Source organism: Hemicordylus capensis, chromosome 9, assembly GCF_027244095.1.
Source record: "Hemicordylus capensis ecotype Gifberg chromosome 9, rHemCap1.1.pri, whole genome shotgun sequence".
NCBI classification, from domain to species: domain Eukaryota; kingdom Metazoa; phylum Chordata; class Lepidosauria; order Squamata; family Cordylidae; genus Hemicordylus; species Hemicordylus capensis.
This window is the reverse complement of record NC_069665.1, coordinates 10,858,645-10,872,075: the sequence shown is the minus strand read 5'-3', so window position 1 is coordinate 10,872,075 and position 13,431 is coordinate 10,858,645. Positions and strand designations below refer to the sequence as shown.

The 13,431-nt window shown below is 44.4% G+C and overlaps 1 protein-coding gene across 7 annotated transcripts in view; it reads left to right on the top strand.

Annotated features, from left to right (window-relative positions):
• WWOX (WW domain containing oxidoreductase) overlaps nucleotides 1–13,431 on the top strand; it is an 811,261-nt gene that overhangs the window by 23,252 nt on the left and 774,578 nt on the right. For all 7 annotated transcript variants that reach the window (XR_008311186.1, XM_053270440.1, XM_053270439.1 and 4 more), the window contains exon 5: nucleotides 9,528–9,634. Coding sequence is in view for 6 of the 7 variants with exons in the window: in XM_053270440.1 (XP_053126415.1) it covers nucleotides 9,528–9,634 (107 nt within the window). In the remaining variant the exon portion in view is untranslated. The remainder of the gene's footprint in view (nucleotides 1–9,527; nucleotides 9,635–13,431) is intronic.

The following is a 13,431-nucleotide window of genomic DNA, read 5'->3' as shown; positions in this document are numbered from 1 at the left end:
TATTCTTAATGGGAAAAGATAGCAAGTAGGGAGAAAAAGAGAGCTGGTTTTGTGGTAGCAAGCATGAATTGCCCCTTTTGCTAAGCAGGGTCCACCTGGTTTGCATCTGGATGTGTGAACACTGTAAGATATTCCCTTTACAGGATGTGGCAGCGCTGGGAAGAGCACCTGCATGTTTGCATGCAAAAGGTTTCAGATTCCCTCCCTGGCAGCATCTCCAAGATAGGACTGAGAGAGACTCCTGCCTTTAACCTTGGAGAAGCCGCTGCCAGACAATACTGAGCTAGAGAGACCAAGCGTCTAACTTGGTATATGGCAGCTTCCTATGTTCCAGTCAAGTCAGTTTACTGTGCATGCATGACTAAAAGCTATTCTTAGGTAATCTGCTGTTTTTGGACTACAACTCCCATCATTCCCAGCCTTCGGCCATTGAGGCCAGGGATGATGGTAGTCTAAAAACAGCAAGTTACCCAAGGCTTTTAAAACTTTTACATAAATTGGTGTTTACACAAAAGCCTCTTACACTACAGGTGACACTGGACCCTATTCATAGATAGAAAGGTTAAAGTCATTTATTTGATTGATTGATTGATTGATTGATTTGTTTAACTCCCAGAGTCAACCATGGGTTACCAAGCATTCAGCCACAGCTGGATTTTGTCTCCAGCCTCGGATGCAATAGCTTTCTAGCTTTATTTTTGTCTTCATTGAAATGCCCGTGGAATTGCTTGAAAAGCGTCATAGTTTTTGAAAAGTGTCTGTGTCAGTTCAGTGGGTAAGCTTGATTACAAGGCATCTTCCCTTGCTCAGAAAAGGAATCCTGGCTTGAAGTCCATTCTCTCATCAATAATAGTAATTGATGAATAATTGATGAGTAATTGACGAATAATAGTAACAATGCCACATTGTATAAAAAGGAAGTGTGTGAGTGAGTGAGAAAGAAAGAGACTTTGCAGAGTTCTTATTCTAACATTTTTGTTTGGATGGAAAATGCAGAATATCTGTGAGTTAGATGAGCTCCTAAAAGGTCACCAGTGAACTCGGTGTAAGTTAACCCTTTGTGCCATTGTGTTCTGATAGCAACCAATTGGTTGTAACGTTTGTCGACTTGCTGTTGAACAGGACTGTCACTAGAGGGTCAGATGAGACAAACAGAGCAGTGGTAGAAAGCAGTGGTAGCCAGCGGGATCGCTCGTGCCTCATGAAATTTTTGGGGCAATTGCTTGGAATTTATAGCACACTGAATAATATTGCCTGCCCCTGGATGGAATGGAGACTTTAAATCCACACTGCCTGCTCCTGGAAGACAATTCTGCTCTGAATCTCCTTACCATACTTAATCATCATTCCACCCCCACAACCACATAACCATTTTTAAAAAAATCCAAACAGGGCAAGAGCATAGTGCAAACATATTTTATTTCTGGCTACCAGCTGCATGTTGCAGATGGAAGGAATGTGCATATGGAAGCATACACATCACCTGGGAGATGTACTCTCAAGCAGTCCAGATGGAGCAGGAACGTCCTATGGAGATCAGTGGGACTATTTTGTGAGTAAATTTGCATGTTTATGGCAAAAGACCCATCATACGAGATATTTAAGCACATCATCTTAAAGAATCTCTGCATCATAGGCTAGACCGGGGGTTCCCAACCTTTTCAAACAAGTGTACCCCTTCCGTTGCAAACCTTCACCTCAGATACCCAATTGGGGTGTGTGTGTGTGTGTGTGTGTGTGTACGTGTGTGCGCACACTCAAATTTAAGCTAACTGGGCAAAGAGGCATATTTTTAATGTGGCAATTTGCTTTATTTTGCAGGGGGAGAGTAACTGGCTCTATCCACCCCCAGCACAGTACCTTCAGTGACTGTTGTTGGTGTGTGTTTCTTTTTAGATTGTTAGCGTTTTGGGGGCAGGGGGCCATCTCTATTTATTTATTTGTTATTTCTCTATGTAAACCGCTTTGGGAACTTTGGTTGAAAAGCGCTATATACATATGTTTTGTTGTTGTTACAGTTAAGGAGAGAGGCTGCTCCAATCACAGGCTCATATCCTAAGTTACCTCATACTAAGTTACTCATAAGCAGTCCTGCTGAAATTAATGGGACAAGTTTACAAGTCCTGTTCATTTCAGTTGGAGTACTAATGCTAATTTCCTGATACCTGTCAGGTTGAGGGGAGGGGTATGCTAAACATAGCCACCCAATATGAGCAGGGGGGAGAGCTGGTCTTGTGGTAGCAAGCATAACTTGTCCTCTTAGCTAAGCAGGGTCTGCCCTGGTTGCATTTGAATGGGAGACTAGAAGTGTGAGCACTGTAAGATATTCCCCTCAGGGGATGGAGCTGCTCTGGGAAGCGCATCTAGGCTCCAAGTTCCCTCCCTGGCAGCATCTCCAAGATACGGGCTGAGAGAGATTCCTGCCTGCAACCTCGGAGAAGCCGCTGCCAGTCTATGTAGACAATACTGAGCTAGATGGACCTATGGTCTGACTCAGTATATGGCAGCTTCCTATGTTCCTGTGTCTTCAGCCTCCTCCCTCCCCTTCTGCTGCGGACACATTGCTGAGGATGCATCAGTATCAATCCGGCAACCCTCCGAAGGGGAGCAAATAACGTGGCTGCAGTAGTTGGGGAGGACTCAGAGTACTGTTAATGGAACTGCTCTGGGGTAACTGTCAAACACCCCTAACTGCGTCCAGGCTTGTGCAGGGGAATTAGCAAACTAGAATGGAGCGGTTCCACGTCAGAATACGTTTGTGCAAAGTTCTGGTCTCAGGGAAACGAACTGACAGAGAGTAGGTTGAGATTCATGAATACAATTGGTTTATTGAAGGGTTTGCGGGTATAGTGGAAATGATTAAGGCAGTATCTTTGTATATGAAAGCTTTGTATGTAACAAATCCCGTGGTACATGGCACATCTCGTGAGAGTTCTGACAACACTTGACGGGGAGAGGGGGAGAGAGAGGGTAGGCATGGAGGAGGAGACTGAGCAGTGGATGGAGGGACAGCTGCTGCCAAGGAGGAGCGGGAGAGCCAAAAAAGAGCAGCAGCATCGCTCCCTCCCTCCCTTCCTCAGCCTACCCAGCCGCAGCTCGCTCCCTCAGATCCAACCGCCAGCCTGAATAAAATCATATATATGGTGCTTTCAGTTAACCCATTCCTTGATCCAGGCCAGCTTTTGAATGGGGCTTTAGTTACTTGTTTTCTTGTCATGAAGCAGAGGCGGGCCTAACAAACAGCCAGCAGCAGGAGCACTGAAGGCAGACGGCACTTGCACCTGGTTAACCCATTCCTTGATCCAGGCCAGCTTTTGAATGGAGCTTTAGCGACTTGTATTCCAGTCCTGGAGTAGAGGCGGGGCTAAGAGACAGCCAGCAGCAAGAGCAGGGGAAAGCAGTCTGCACTTGCCTCTCTGTACCTAAGATCTATTTCATTAAACTATTAATATTCCTGATTCCACTCCACTGCCTTGTCCTTGCATACCAAAACTCTTTCCCTTGGTTTCTACAGTATACATCTATCTTGAAGCTATAATTCGATCTCAAAATGAATAGTTGAAAGGTATCTCTGAGATCATGCCTGTTGCATCATCACATTTTCAACTTGTCAGGCTTAATTTCATTTTATGGAATTTCTGCAGCTTCCTAGTTTTGTTAATTCAGGCGATCTGTTTGAAATGTATAGGGATGATTTTGGAAAATGAAGAAAATATTCCAGGGCATGTTAGGCTCTGCTAGATCTACTTCCAAATGTTTAAAACCACTGTTTTCACCAGCTCTGGCATGCTGCTGGCGATTATTCAGCTGGTTACCAAGATCATAAGTAATTAAATTAGATATCAGCGAGGAGTTGTGTGCATTAGAGTATGAAAAGAGTTTCAAAACAAGTTTCTTTTTAAGGTTGCGAGCCCTTTGGGGACAGGGAGCCATTTTATTTATTTATCTATGTAGACCACTTTGGAAACATTTTGTTGAAAAGTAGTACATAGATATTTGCTGTATTGTATGTATGGCTATTAAATATTGATACTACTTCTATTAAAACTTTAAGCATATGGCCAGCTAAGGTAGGCAGCTCAGTGACCACATTGTTCACGACTTAAACGTCTCCTTGCTACATTTGCTCAGTATTGAATTAAAAAGGGCAAACGTATTTTCCATATGCTCAAACCAGATTCATCTGAGTGCAGTGAATTACCCAGACAATTAAAGTTGCTTGGTACAATGAATGGCTTTAAAAAAGACAGAGAAATTGCTAAGACTTAAATACTGTAAGCATGTAATTGCAGAGAAATGTATAAATTCATGTGGTGTCTGTTGTTTCTATAATCTAACTTATACTTTGTGTTGTAAACTAAATTTCTCTTGCCCCAGGGTGTTTCTAGAAGTGGAGCAGCCTATATTTTAATAGCTTTTTTTCCTGGGTAAACAACATTTAAAAGGATATTATGCATGATTTAAAATAAAAGTGGAACAAATAGCCACTTCTTTCGTGTTAATTTCCAATCATACTTCAATGATTGACTAATTCATGTGTTTGTACTTGGAAATCATTACACTGTAATACAACAAGAACTTGGATGAAAATTGTGGTTTATAGCAAACAAACCAAAAAAACCCTCTCCAGTGAATTGCTGCCAAATATTTATTTTATTTTATTTATTTATTACATTTATATCCCACTCTTCCTCCAAAGAACCCAGAGCGGTGTACTTGAGCAGTGTACTTGAGTTTCTTCTCACAACAACCCTGTGAAGTAGGTTAGGCTGAGAGAGAAGTGACTGGCCCAGAGTCACCCAGCCAGTATCATGACTGAATGGGGATTTGAACTCGGGTCTCCCCGGTCCTAGTCCAGCACTCTAACCACTACACCACGCTGGCTCTCTAATACGCTATCCACAAGATATGCTAAATATGTTATCCACTTGTCATATGTAGCGAGTTAGCTATGGGGACAGGAAATCTCTTGATATTGCTAGTGTCCTATGTTTTAGACCATGAACAAATATGGAGAATTTAGCAAGAGAGGTGGGTGTGGATCCTTATCTGCTGCCATATGTGAAAGCCTATTATTGTTGTTGTTGTTGTTGTTGTTGTTTGTTAATTCAATTTCTATGCCGCCCTTCCAAAAATGGCTCAGGGCGGTTTACAAGAGAAATAAAACAAATAAGATGGCTCCCTGTCCCCGAAGGGCTCACAAGCTAAAAAGAAACATAGGACACACACCAGCAACAGTCACTGGAAGTACTGTGCTGGGGGTGGATAGGGCCAGTTACTCTGCCCCTGCTAAATAAAGAGACTCACCATGGTAAAAGGTGCCTCTTTGCCCAGTTAGCAGGGTGTGCATGCTTAAGAGCCTGCCTTACATATTAAAAGTAAATAATTTGCAAGTAAAATTTAAAAACTGCTTTAGTGGGCAAACATTTATATCCTGCTTTCCTGCTGTTTGGGGCATAGAAGGTAGCTTACAGGCATGTTTGATTAGAGAAGTTTTCATTCTCTTCCATGTCTTCTAGAAAGAGCCAGTAGATGCCCTTCCACTATGTTTTATACAGCAGAGGCCCAACTTGGGAACATAGGAAGCTGCCTTATATCAAGTCAGACCATTGGTCCATCTCGCTTACTATTGACTACACACAGACTGGCAGTGGCTTCTACCAGGCCTATCTTGGAGATGCCAGGGAGGGAACTTGGAACCTTCTGCATGCAAGCAGGAAGATGCTCTTCTCAGAATATCTTACTGTGCTCACATGTAGTCTCCCATTCAAATGCAAACCAGGGTGTACCTTGCTTAACACAGAGGGCAATTTGTGCTTGCTACTACAAGACCATGCCACCTAGTGGCTCAGCAGGGAAGTAACTTGCCTAGAGGTTGCTGGTTTGAATCCCCACTGCTATGTTTTCCAGACTATGGGAAACACCTATATTGGGCAGCAGCAATATAGGAAGATGCTGAAAAGCATCATTTCATACTGCGTGGGAGATGGCAATAGTAAACCCCTCCTGTATTCTACCAAAAGAAAACCACAGGGCTCTGTGGTCGCCAGGAGTCGACATAGACTTGACTGTACAACTTTACATTTACTACAAGACCAGCTCTCCTCTTCTCATTGTGGTGCCTTAGTCAGGACTGCAGAAATCCACTAGTCTACTAGTCTCTGACGAGCGAAAAATGATGCCTGACGAGTGAAAAAAGTCCTGATGTACCAAGAGAGCTTGTCGAGTACAATATTTTGTCTGGCTGATAAACTGAGCCAATATTTCTTCACCCCTGGCATGAGGCAAGACACCAAATGTCTTGCTCCATGCACCTGGTGGGGTCTTGTCCCCTTTCAATCCCATCCCTTGAAAGTTTTGAAAATGCATAGGGGGCAAGGAAGAGGGAAGCAGCCTGCTTCTCTCCTATCTCTCCATGCTCCTTGAAAGCTTTGAAAGGAGTGTGAGGAGAGGAGTCTTTGCAAAGCTTGCAGGGGTCAGATGGGTCCCAAAGAGCTGCTCCGATAGTGACAGGGCATATCTTGCCCCACGACTAGTGCCCCAGTAATCTGCTGCTTGAGTCCACGGCCTCCTCTTGCCTCATGAAAGGGCCGCCCCTGGCTTTATGTCTAGTCTGCACCAGTATGGTGGCAGCTGGACAAAGAGTAAGCCCTCCGCGAAGCCCTCCCACCTTTGACCAATCTGGGACCTGAGCTAGTAATAATGTCCCAATTACGGCTGCTCTTGCCACACAATTCTTCCCATAAACAGCTGGCTTCTTGCTAATTAGAATTCTTGCTAATGTTCATGCGAGGAAGCCCAATGGAATTCCTTCCTTCCTGGCTAATGCACTTGCAGTTGTCCTGTCATTTTCAAATATTGCTTTCATCCAAAGAAAATAGCTTCTCTTTTATGTTCCATTGCAGTTTCTTAGACAGTGGAGGTCCTCATAGTAATATCACTGCATAAAGTTAGTAAGTAAAACTTTGTTCTGGTCGTAGACCAGCAATACAACAGTTTAAAACAAATAAGAAAATAATAACAAACACTGCATACGGTTAAAACCATATGCCTATAGAGAAGTGTTCCCTGTTGCTGCCCCAGAATTTTGGATCTCCTTTCTCCTTGACAACTAGCCAAACATCTTACAAAATTATGATCGGATCTTCCGGATGGTGTTAAAGTGAAAGAAAGTAATGCTGGACCAAGTTGGGATTTTAATTTGCTAAGCAAAGGGAGGCTTTTGTTTTAACTCACACACTTAACATAACCTTTGTAACTCTGTCATGCAATAACTCTTCTAAGCACTGAAATATTGGAATACATTTTGGTACACATGTTTAGGGGACAATTCTGTGATTCAGGTTTGAATACCATCTCACCAGTGGTCCCTCTCATTTTTTCCCCTTTTCTGTGTGGAATGAGTTTTGTTCTGGGCAGCAATATTGCAGCAGTGTGCGCGCATCTGCATTCAGAATGGGGCCTTCGTGATTCAACCTGAGCGGGATCTAAATTGAACTGAGTGGACATTCAAAAACTTTTGAGCATGCGTACATGTGCACACCTTAGAGGGAGCAGTGCATTTCACCACCGCCACAACCATTTTCAGTGAAAATATTATTAGCATGATCTACGACCAGTTTCAGTATATGAGACTTAAAGACATAGTTAAGTCTTCTTTTGAAATAAGTGTTACTTAAAAATGCGTTTTCTTCTCTTTTCCTGGATAGTGCATATTGTAATGGGATGTTGCTTTTGAAGACTGAGATGGTGGAATTGGATCATGATGATTTCCTTATGAGGACATCAGTGGTGTTCATGTTCAGGACACCATTCTGCATTTTAAGTGTAGACCCTTTTCAGAGGGTGTAGGGAGGTGTACAGTATATTGTGACTTTACTTATATTGTCTGTCTATTGCATTTATGTATTGCCATTTTGTTTGACCAAGACATCCAAGGTGGTTTGCAATATTAAAACAAACATACATGTTAAAGTGTGCCATCAAGTCGATTTCGACTCCTGGCACCCACAGAGCCCTGTGGTTTTCTTTTGGTGGAACATAAGAACATAGGAAGCTGCGAGTCAGATAGATAGACCATTGGTCCATCTAGCTCAGTATTGTCTACAGACTGGCAGCGGCTTCTCCAAGGTTGCAGGCAGGAATCTCTCTCAGCCCTATCTTGGAAATGCCAGGGAGGGAACTTGAAACCTTCTGCTCTTCCCAGAGCGGCTCCATCCCCTGAGGGGAATATCTCACAGTGCTCACATGTGGTCTCCCATTCAAATGCAACCAGGGTGGACCCTGCTTAGCTAAGGGGACAAGTCATGCTTGCTACCACAAGACCAGCTCTCCAGGAGGGGTTTACCATTGCCATCTCCTATGCTGTATGAGATGACTCCTTTCAGCATCTTCCTATATTGCTGCTGCCCGATATAGTACCATTGGGGATTCAAACCAGCAACCTTTCGCTTGTTAGACAAGCATTTCCGCACTGCGCCCCTTAAGGTGACATACATGGTGCAGAAGATTTAAAAAGCAACGTTGTCTCAGGAGCACAGAACTTCAGCTGCCAGGTGTGGGCCTCTTCTTCCATACCTTCCCTCGGGGCACACAGATCTTCATAGCTTCTAGGAAGGTGGGCAAGGGGTGCCTTCACAGACCACACAGTGCTGGCCTTTTTAGGAGTCTGATTTTATGAGCTCCCTGGTCCAGATGCTTCTTTCTAGGTGCTTCTTTTTCTTCTTTCCTTAGGGTATACAGAGATCTTATTCCGCTTCTCTAATAAAGTAGCTACAAACTGTTATTAAAATTCAGTTTCTCTTTCTTGCCTAAAATACAAAGTGCTGGTAATTGCATATAAAGCCCTAAATGACACAGACCCAGGGTATTGAAGAGAATGCCACCTTCTGTTTGAACCCAGGCACTAGGACGCAACTCTTGCCTGCCAAATGTCCTTCATATCCCACCTTAAAACCTGCCTTTTCTTCATAGCTTTTGACCTACTCTCTAAATTCTGATTCCCAACTGTAATCGAGTTATCTCTCCCTCTGTTGTTGTATATGTGTTAAAAGAGGCACTTTTGAAAAGTGGTGATTCTCTTTATTGAGCAGGGGGAGAGCAATTGGCCCTATCCAACCCCAGCACAGCATCCCTCCAGTGGCTGTTGCTGGTGTCTACCTTATGTTTCTTTTTTCGATTTTGAGCCCTTTGGGGACAGAGAGTTTTCTTTCTTTCTTTCTTTCCTTCCTTCCTTCCTTCCTTCCTTCCTTCCTTCCTTCCTTCCTTCCTTTCTTTCTTTCTTTCTTTCTTTCTTTCTTTCTTTTTCTTTCTTTCTTTCCCTCCCACTATGGGAACTTTGGTTGAAAAGTGGTATATAAAGATTTGTCATATTTGTATTGTAAGTTTCTCAGGCTCAGGGAAATGTCTGTTTTTGTGTGTGTCACTAGCATGAATACTGATTATGCTTGATGAGAAATAGTGATGATACAATCACACCTTTAAATTCCATCTCATTTTGTATCTTCTCCATGTGTATTTTGCTGTAGGCTTCGAGACGGCAAAGTCCTTTGCACTCCACGGTGCACATGTTATCCTCGCCTGCCGAAATATGTCGAGAGCAAATGATGCTGTGCAACGCATCTTGGAAGAATGGGTAAGGGCAGAGATGTGCTTCTCGATACCAGTCAGTCTGAACGATGGGCAAATGACATTGGAATATATGACAAACTGTGCAAGAGACATATCTTAACCTATTTATTTATTTATTTAGTACATTTATATACGTCCCCATACAAAAACATCCCTAGGCGATTTCAAGCACATTGGTTAGACTAAGCCAGGATCAGTTGATTAGGACACCCCAACTGATTCTGGCTTGTTTCTATCTAAAGAGAATACTTCTGCCTTGTGTGTGGGCAGGAAAGGTGTGGAGTGTGTGCTCCTGATGCTAAGGAACAGTGCACGAAGGCAAGCTTTAATCTTGGCTTCGCATGATGTCTGAATAGATGCATCATTGATTTAGTTCTGTTCTGTTGCGTACCAACAGTATTGATCAGTGTTGTTAAAACTGGGCTGTCTAAACGGAACTTGTCTGTGTGAGAGGTTTGACACTGCATTGTGTACTGCCTGTAGGTACATCTTCCTTCCTTTATTTAGCATATTTGTGTACCACCCAAAAACACGTCTCTGGGTGGTTTACAATAAAACATGCTAAATAAATAAAATACAAATATGTTAAATAAATAAAATAAATATGCTAAATAAAGGTAACGGCTGTGATAACCTCTGTTTCATTGATGGAATGAGAATCAACTTGTTGTAAGAGCCACGATGGACGACAACCTTCCATTGATCATTCCTCTTACTGTTGCTTAGTCAACACATAAGGCAAACAATAAATGACTTGTAAAATAACCTTATATGATTGTAGTGTACAATATGCAGCAGCTGACTCTTTGCACAGTTCTAAGATTAGAAGATGATTTTTAAACCCTAAAACTCAGTGAAACGTTAGGTGTTTCACACTAAGGATGTGCACAGAACAGGATTTGCATTCCGTTCCGAGCTTGGAACAGAACACAAATGCCTGGAATGTTGCTTCAGAACAACTGGTCCTGACGGAACGAGCACGGAATGTTTCTAGTGTTCCAAGCTGTTCCGAGCACCATTTTGGAGGTGTGTGTTTATCTTGCAGACTGGATTCGGCACTGGCTTCCAATCAACTTGTGATCTCCTTGCTTCTTGGTTGACTTGTTATCATACAAATCACATTGTATAACAAGCCAACCAAGAAGCAAGGAGATTGCAAGCCAATTGGAAGCTAATGCCAAAACCTGTCAGCAAGGGGAAAACATACCTTGAGTTCAAAACAGAACACTCAAAACATTCCATCTTGGAACAGGGTTGTTGCGTTCCAAGCTCGAAACAGGCCCTACATTTGAAGGGTGTTCTGTTTCGAACTCGAAACACTCGAAGCTGCCCATTTTGAGTTGGAAAGTTTCAAGTTTGAACCGTTCTGCGCATCCCTTCTTCATGCTTTACAGAGCGATTGCGTTCGTTGGTGTTAAGCTGCTCTTCACGACAATAATATGTAAAGCATAAAACGAACGTGTGAGAGAACTGAAGTTGTCCGCAGTACTTGATGCATGGTTGGAGATGTGCCTTTCCTGTGTTGTTTACCGTGCAGTGTATTCTGTTGGTCTTACTGAAGAAGCCATGCTTGTTGATGTGCCCATAGTGTTAACACAATATCAGTACTGCCTTTCTGGGAGAGGACTAAAGAACCAAGGTGCCACTTTGTCTTTGTTTCAAATTACTTCAGAACCACTGTGTCTATTTCCTTACTATTCCCAACTCCTTATTGTTCACAGTGCAATTTCATCTGTATAGTGGGTAGCCAGAGAACCTCCATTGCATCTTTGTAATGGCTTTGTTGTTGTTTATTGAGAGGGACTAATTAACTTTGATTATTGCACTAATATTATGGCACTTTGACAGTTCCTCAGATTTATGACTCTGGGAAAATATACAAATGAAATGCAGGTGCTGGAGCAGAAAGAATAAGTGATTGCTGAACTTTAATTACTTGGAATGTGTAACTAGGAGAGAATTAGTTGATGAATTACAGGATGCTTAAAATTTACATCAAATTGTAAGCAATCCTGAGAAAAATATAAAAGACAACTACTTAAAATGAAGGAGGAGGAAAACACATTTACAATAAGTGTGTTTGATTAATTTTAACAGGTTGGTACTTGCTTTTAAAACTTGGAGGCCTGTAATCATGTACACATCTACATCTTCACAAACACATTATCTAGCTACAGGCCCGTTAGTGCAATGAGTTGCTTTTGTGTGCTCCCATAAATATTTTTTCTTCAGCCTTTGTAGTCTTCACATGCATTCTCCCTCAGAAGAGGGTTGTATCCGTGGATCATGGGGATTGCTTACGACCTCCTGCTCTGAGACAGGGCCAATCAGAGACTTCTCCTCCCACAGGAGGGCGGGGCTATTTCCTTAGTCTCCAGTTCTTGCTCTGTCTCGCTCCGGGCAGGGTCTGCTCCACGTTGCTCCACTATTCTTCCCTTGGGCTACATTCTGGATTAACCCCTTCAATACTCAACTGTTGGGCAACGGAACGAGGGCACCGGTAAGGAAGAAAACCAAGCAGGCAGACTTGTTACCTACCGCGACTCCCAGCGCACCCTGCACATGGCGGCAGAGTCACCGCACGGGGAGAGGGAGGCTTCCCCCTCACTCTCTGAAGATTCCATGGCACATGCTGTGTGCCACGCCGAGTGGGTCGTGGCGATCTCTCCCGCACCTGTGACTCGGGCTGGCAAGGCAGCAAAGACGGCAAAAGCTGCAAAGCGCGACAAGGAAAAGGGCTCCAAGAAAAAGGAGACCGGGTCGTAGGCAGGCTCCAAGACCTCCTCTCGAGGAGGCATGGAACCAGAGAGTGAGGCCGCGGCTGCAGCAGGAATAGCTCTTCAGGAGGGTGAGTCTGTTCAGGGGGGTTTGAAAGTGGATGCTCCTCCCCCCCCCCGACAAGCGCTTCTGCTCATCAGCTCTCCCTCCGCTGCATTGAGGCCACCTCCGCCGAGGAGGAGGAGATTCCTCCCACCTTTGCAGCTCTCCTCCACCGGGTGATGGTCCCCTGGCTGCCCCTTCCCCTGGTTGCTCCCGGCCTTCCTGCCCCCTCCAAGGCGACCGCCATTTTGGAGGGGGGACCAAGCACATCTGGCATGGCAGCGGTGGCCATTTTGGCTCCAGCCTGCGCCCCTCGCGGCGTTTCTGCTGCTTCCGCCCTCCACCCGGGCGAATGCCAGCTAGACAACAGGGCTCTTCCGGTTCTTTCCCCTTGCCGCCCCATCGCCTCTGCAACAACCGCCGAGCTGCCCCGGCTCTCCACCTGCCATCCGCTCCACACAATGATGGGCTCTGAGCTCCTCCCCCAGCCCATCCAGTCACAGTCCGACGTATGAGGCATCTGACTCGGAGCGCGAGGAAGGGGAGCTTTCCGGGGACGATGAGGAGTCTCCTCTATCCCAGCAGCCCCAATACCGCCTCTTTTCTCAGGCAGATATCCCTGTGTTACTGCACAAGGTGCGGAAGGCGCTGAGGCTGGAAGAGCAACCCCTACCCAGTGCTAACAAGCCTGAAGGGGACCCCACAGTACTTCCCTCACTGCAAATGCAGGAGATGGCCGTGCCCTGCCCACAGCTCTTTTTGGATATATTTCAAAAGGAATGGGACAAGCCCACTGAGAGCAAGGGCCCCCCATTGACGGTACGGTGCCAGTACACATCCACTAAGGCCCTCATGGAAAAACTGCAGGTGCCACTGGTAGATGCAAAAGTGGCCGCCCTCATAACGGGAACAGTACTTCCCAAGGATGGAGACGAGACCCTGAAAAACATAGACAATAAGAAGTGTGATGCAGCCTTACAT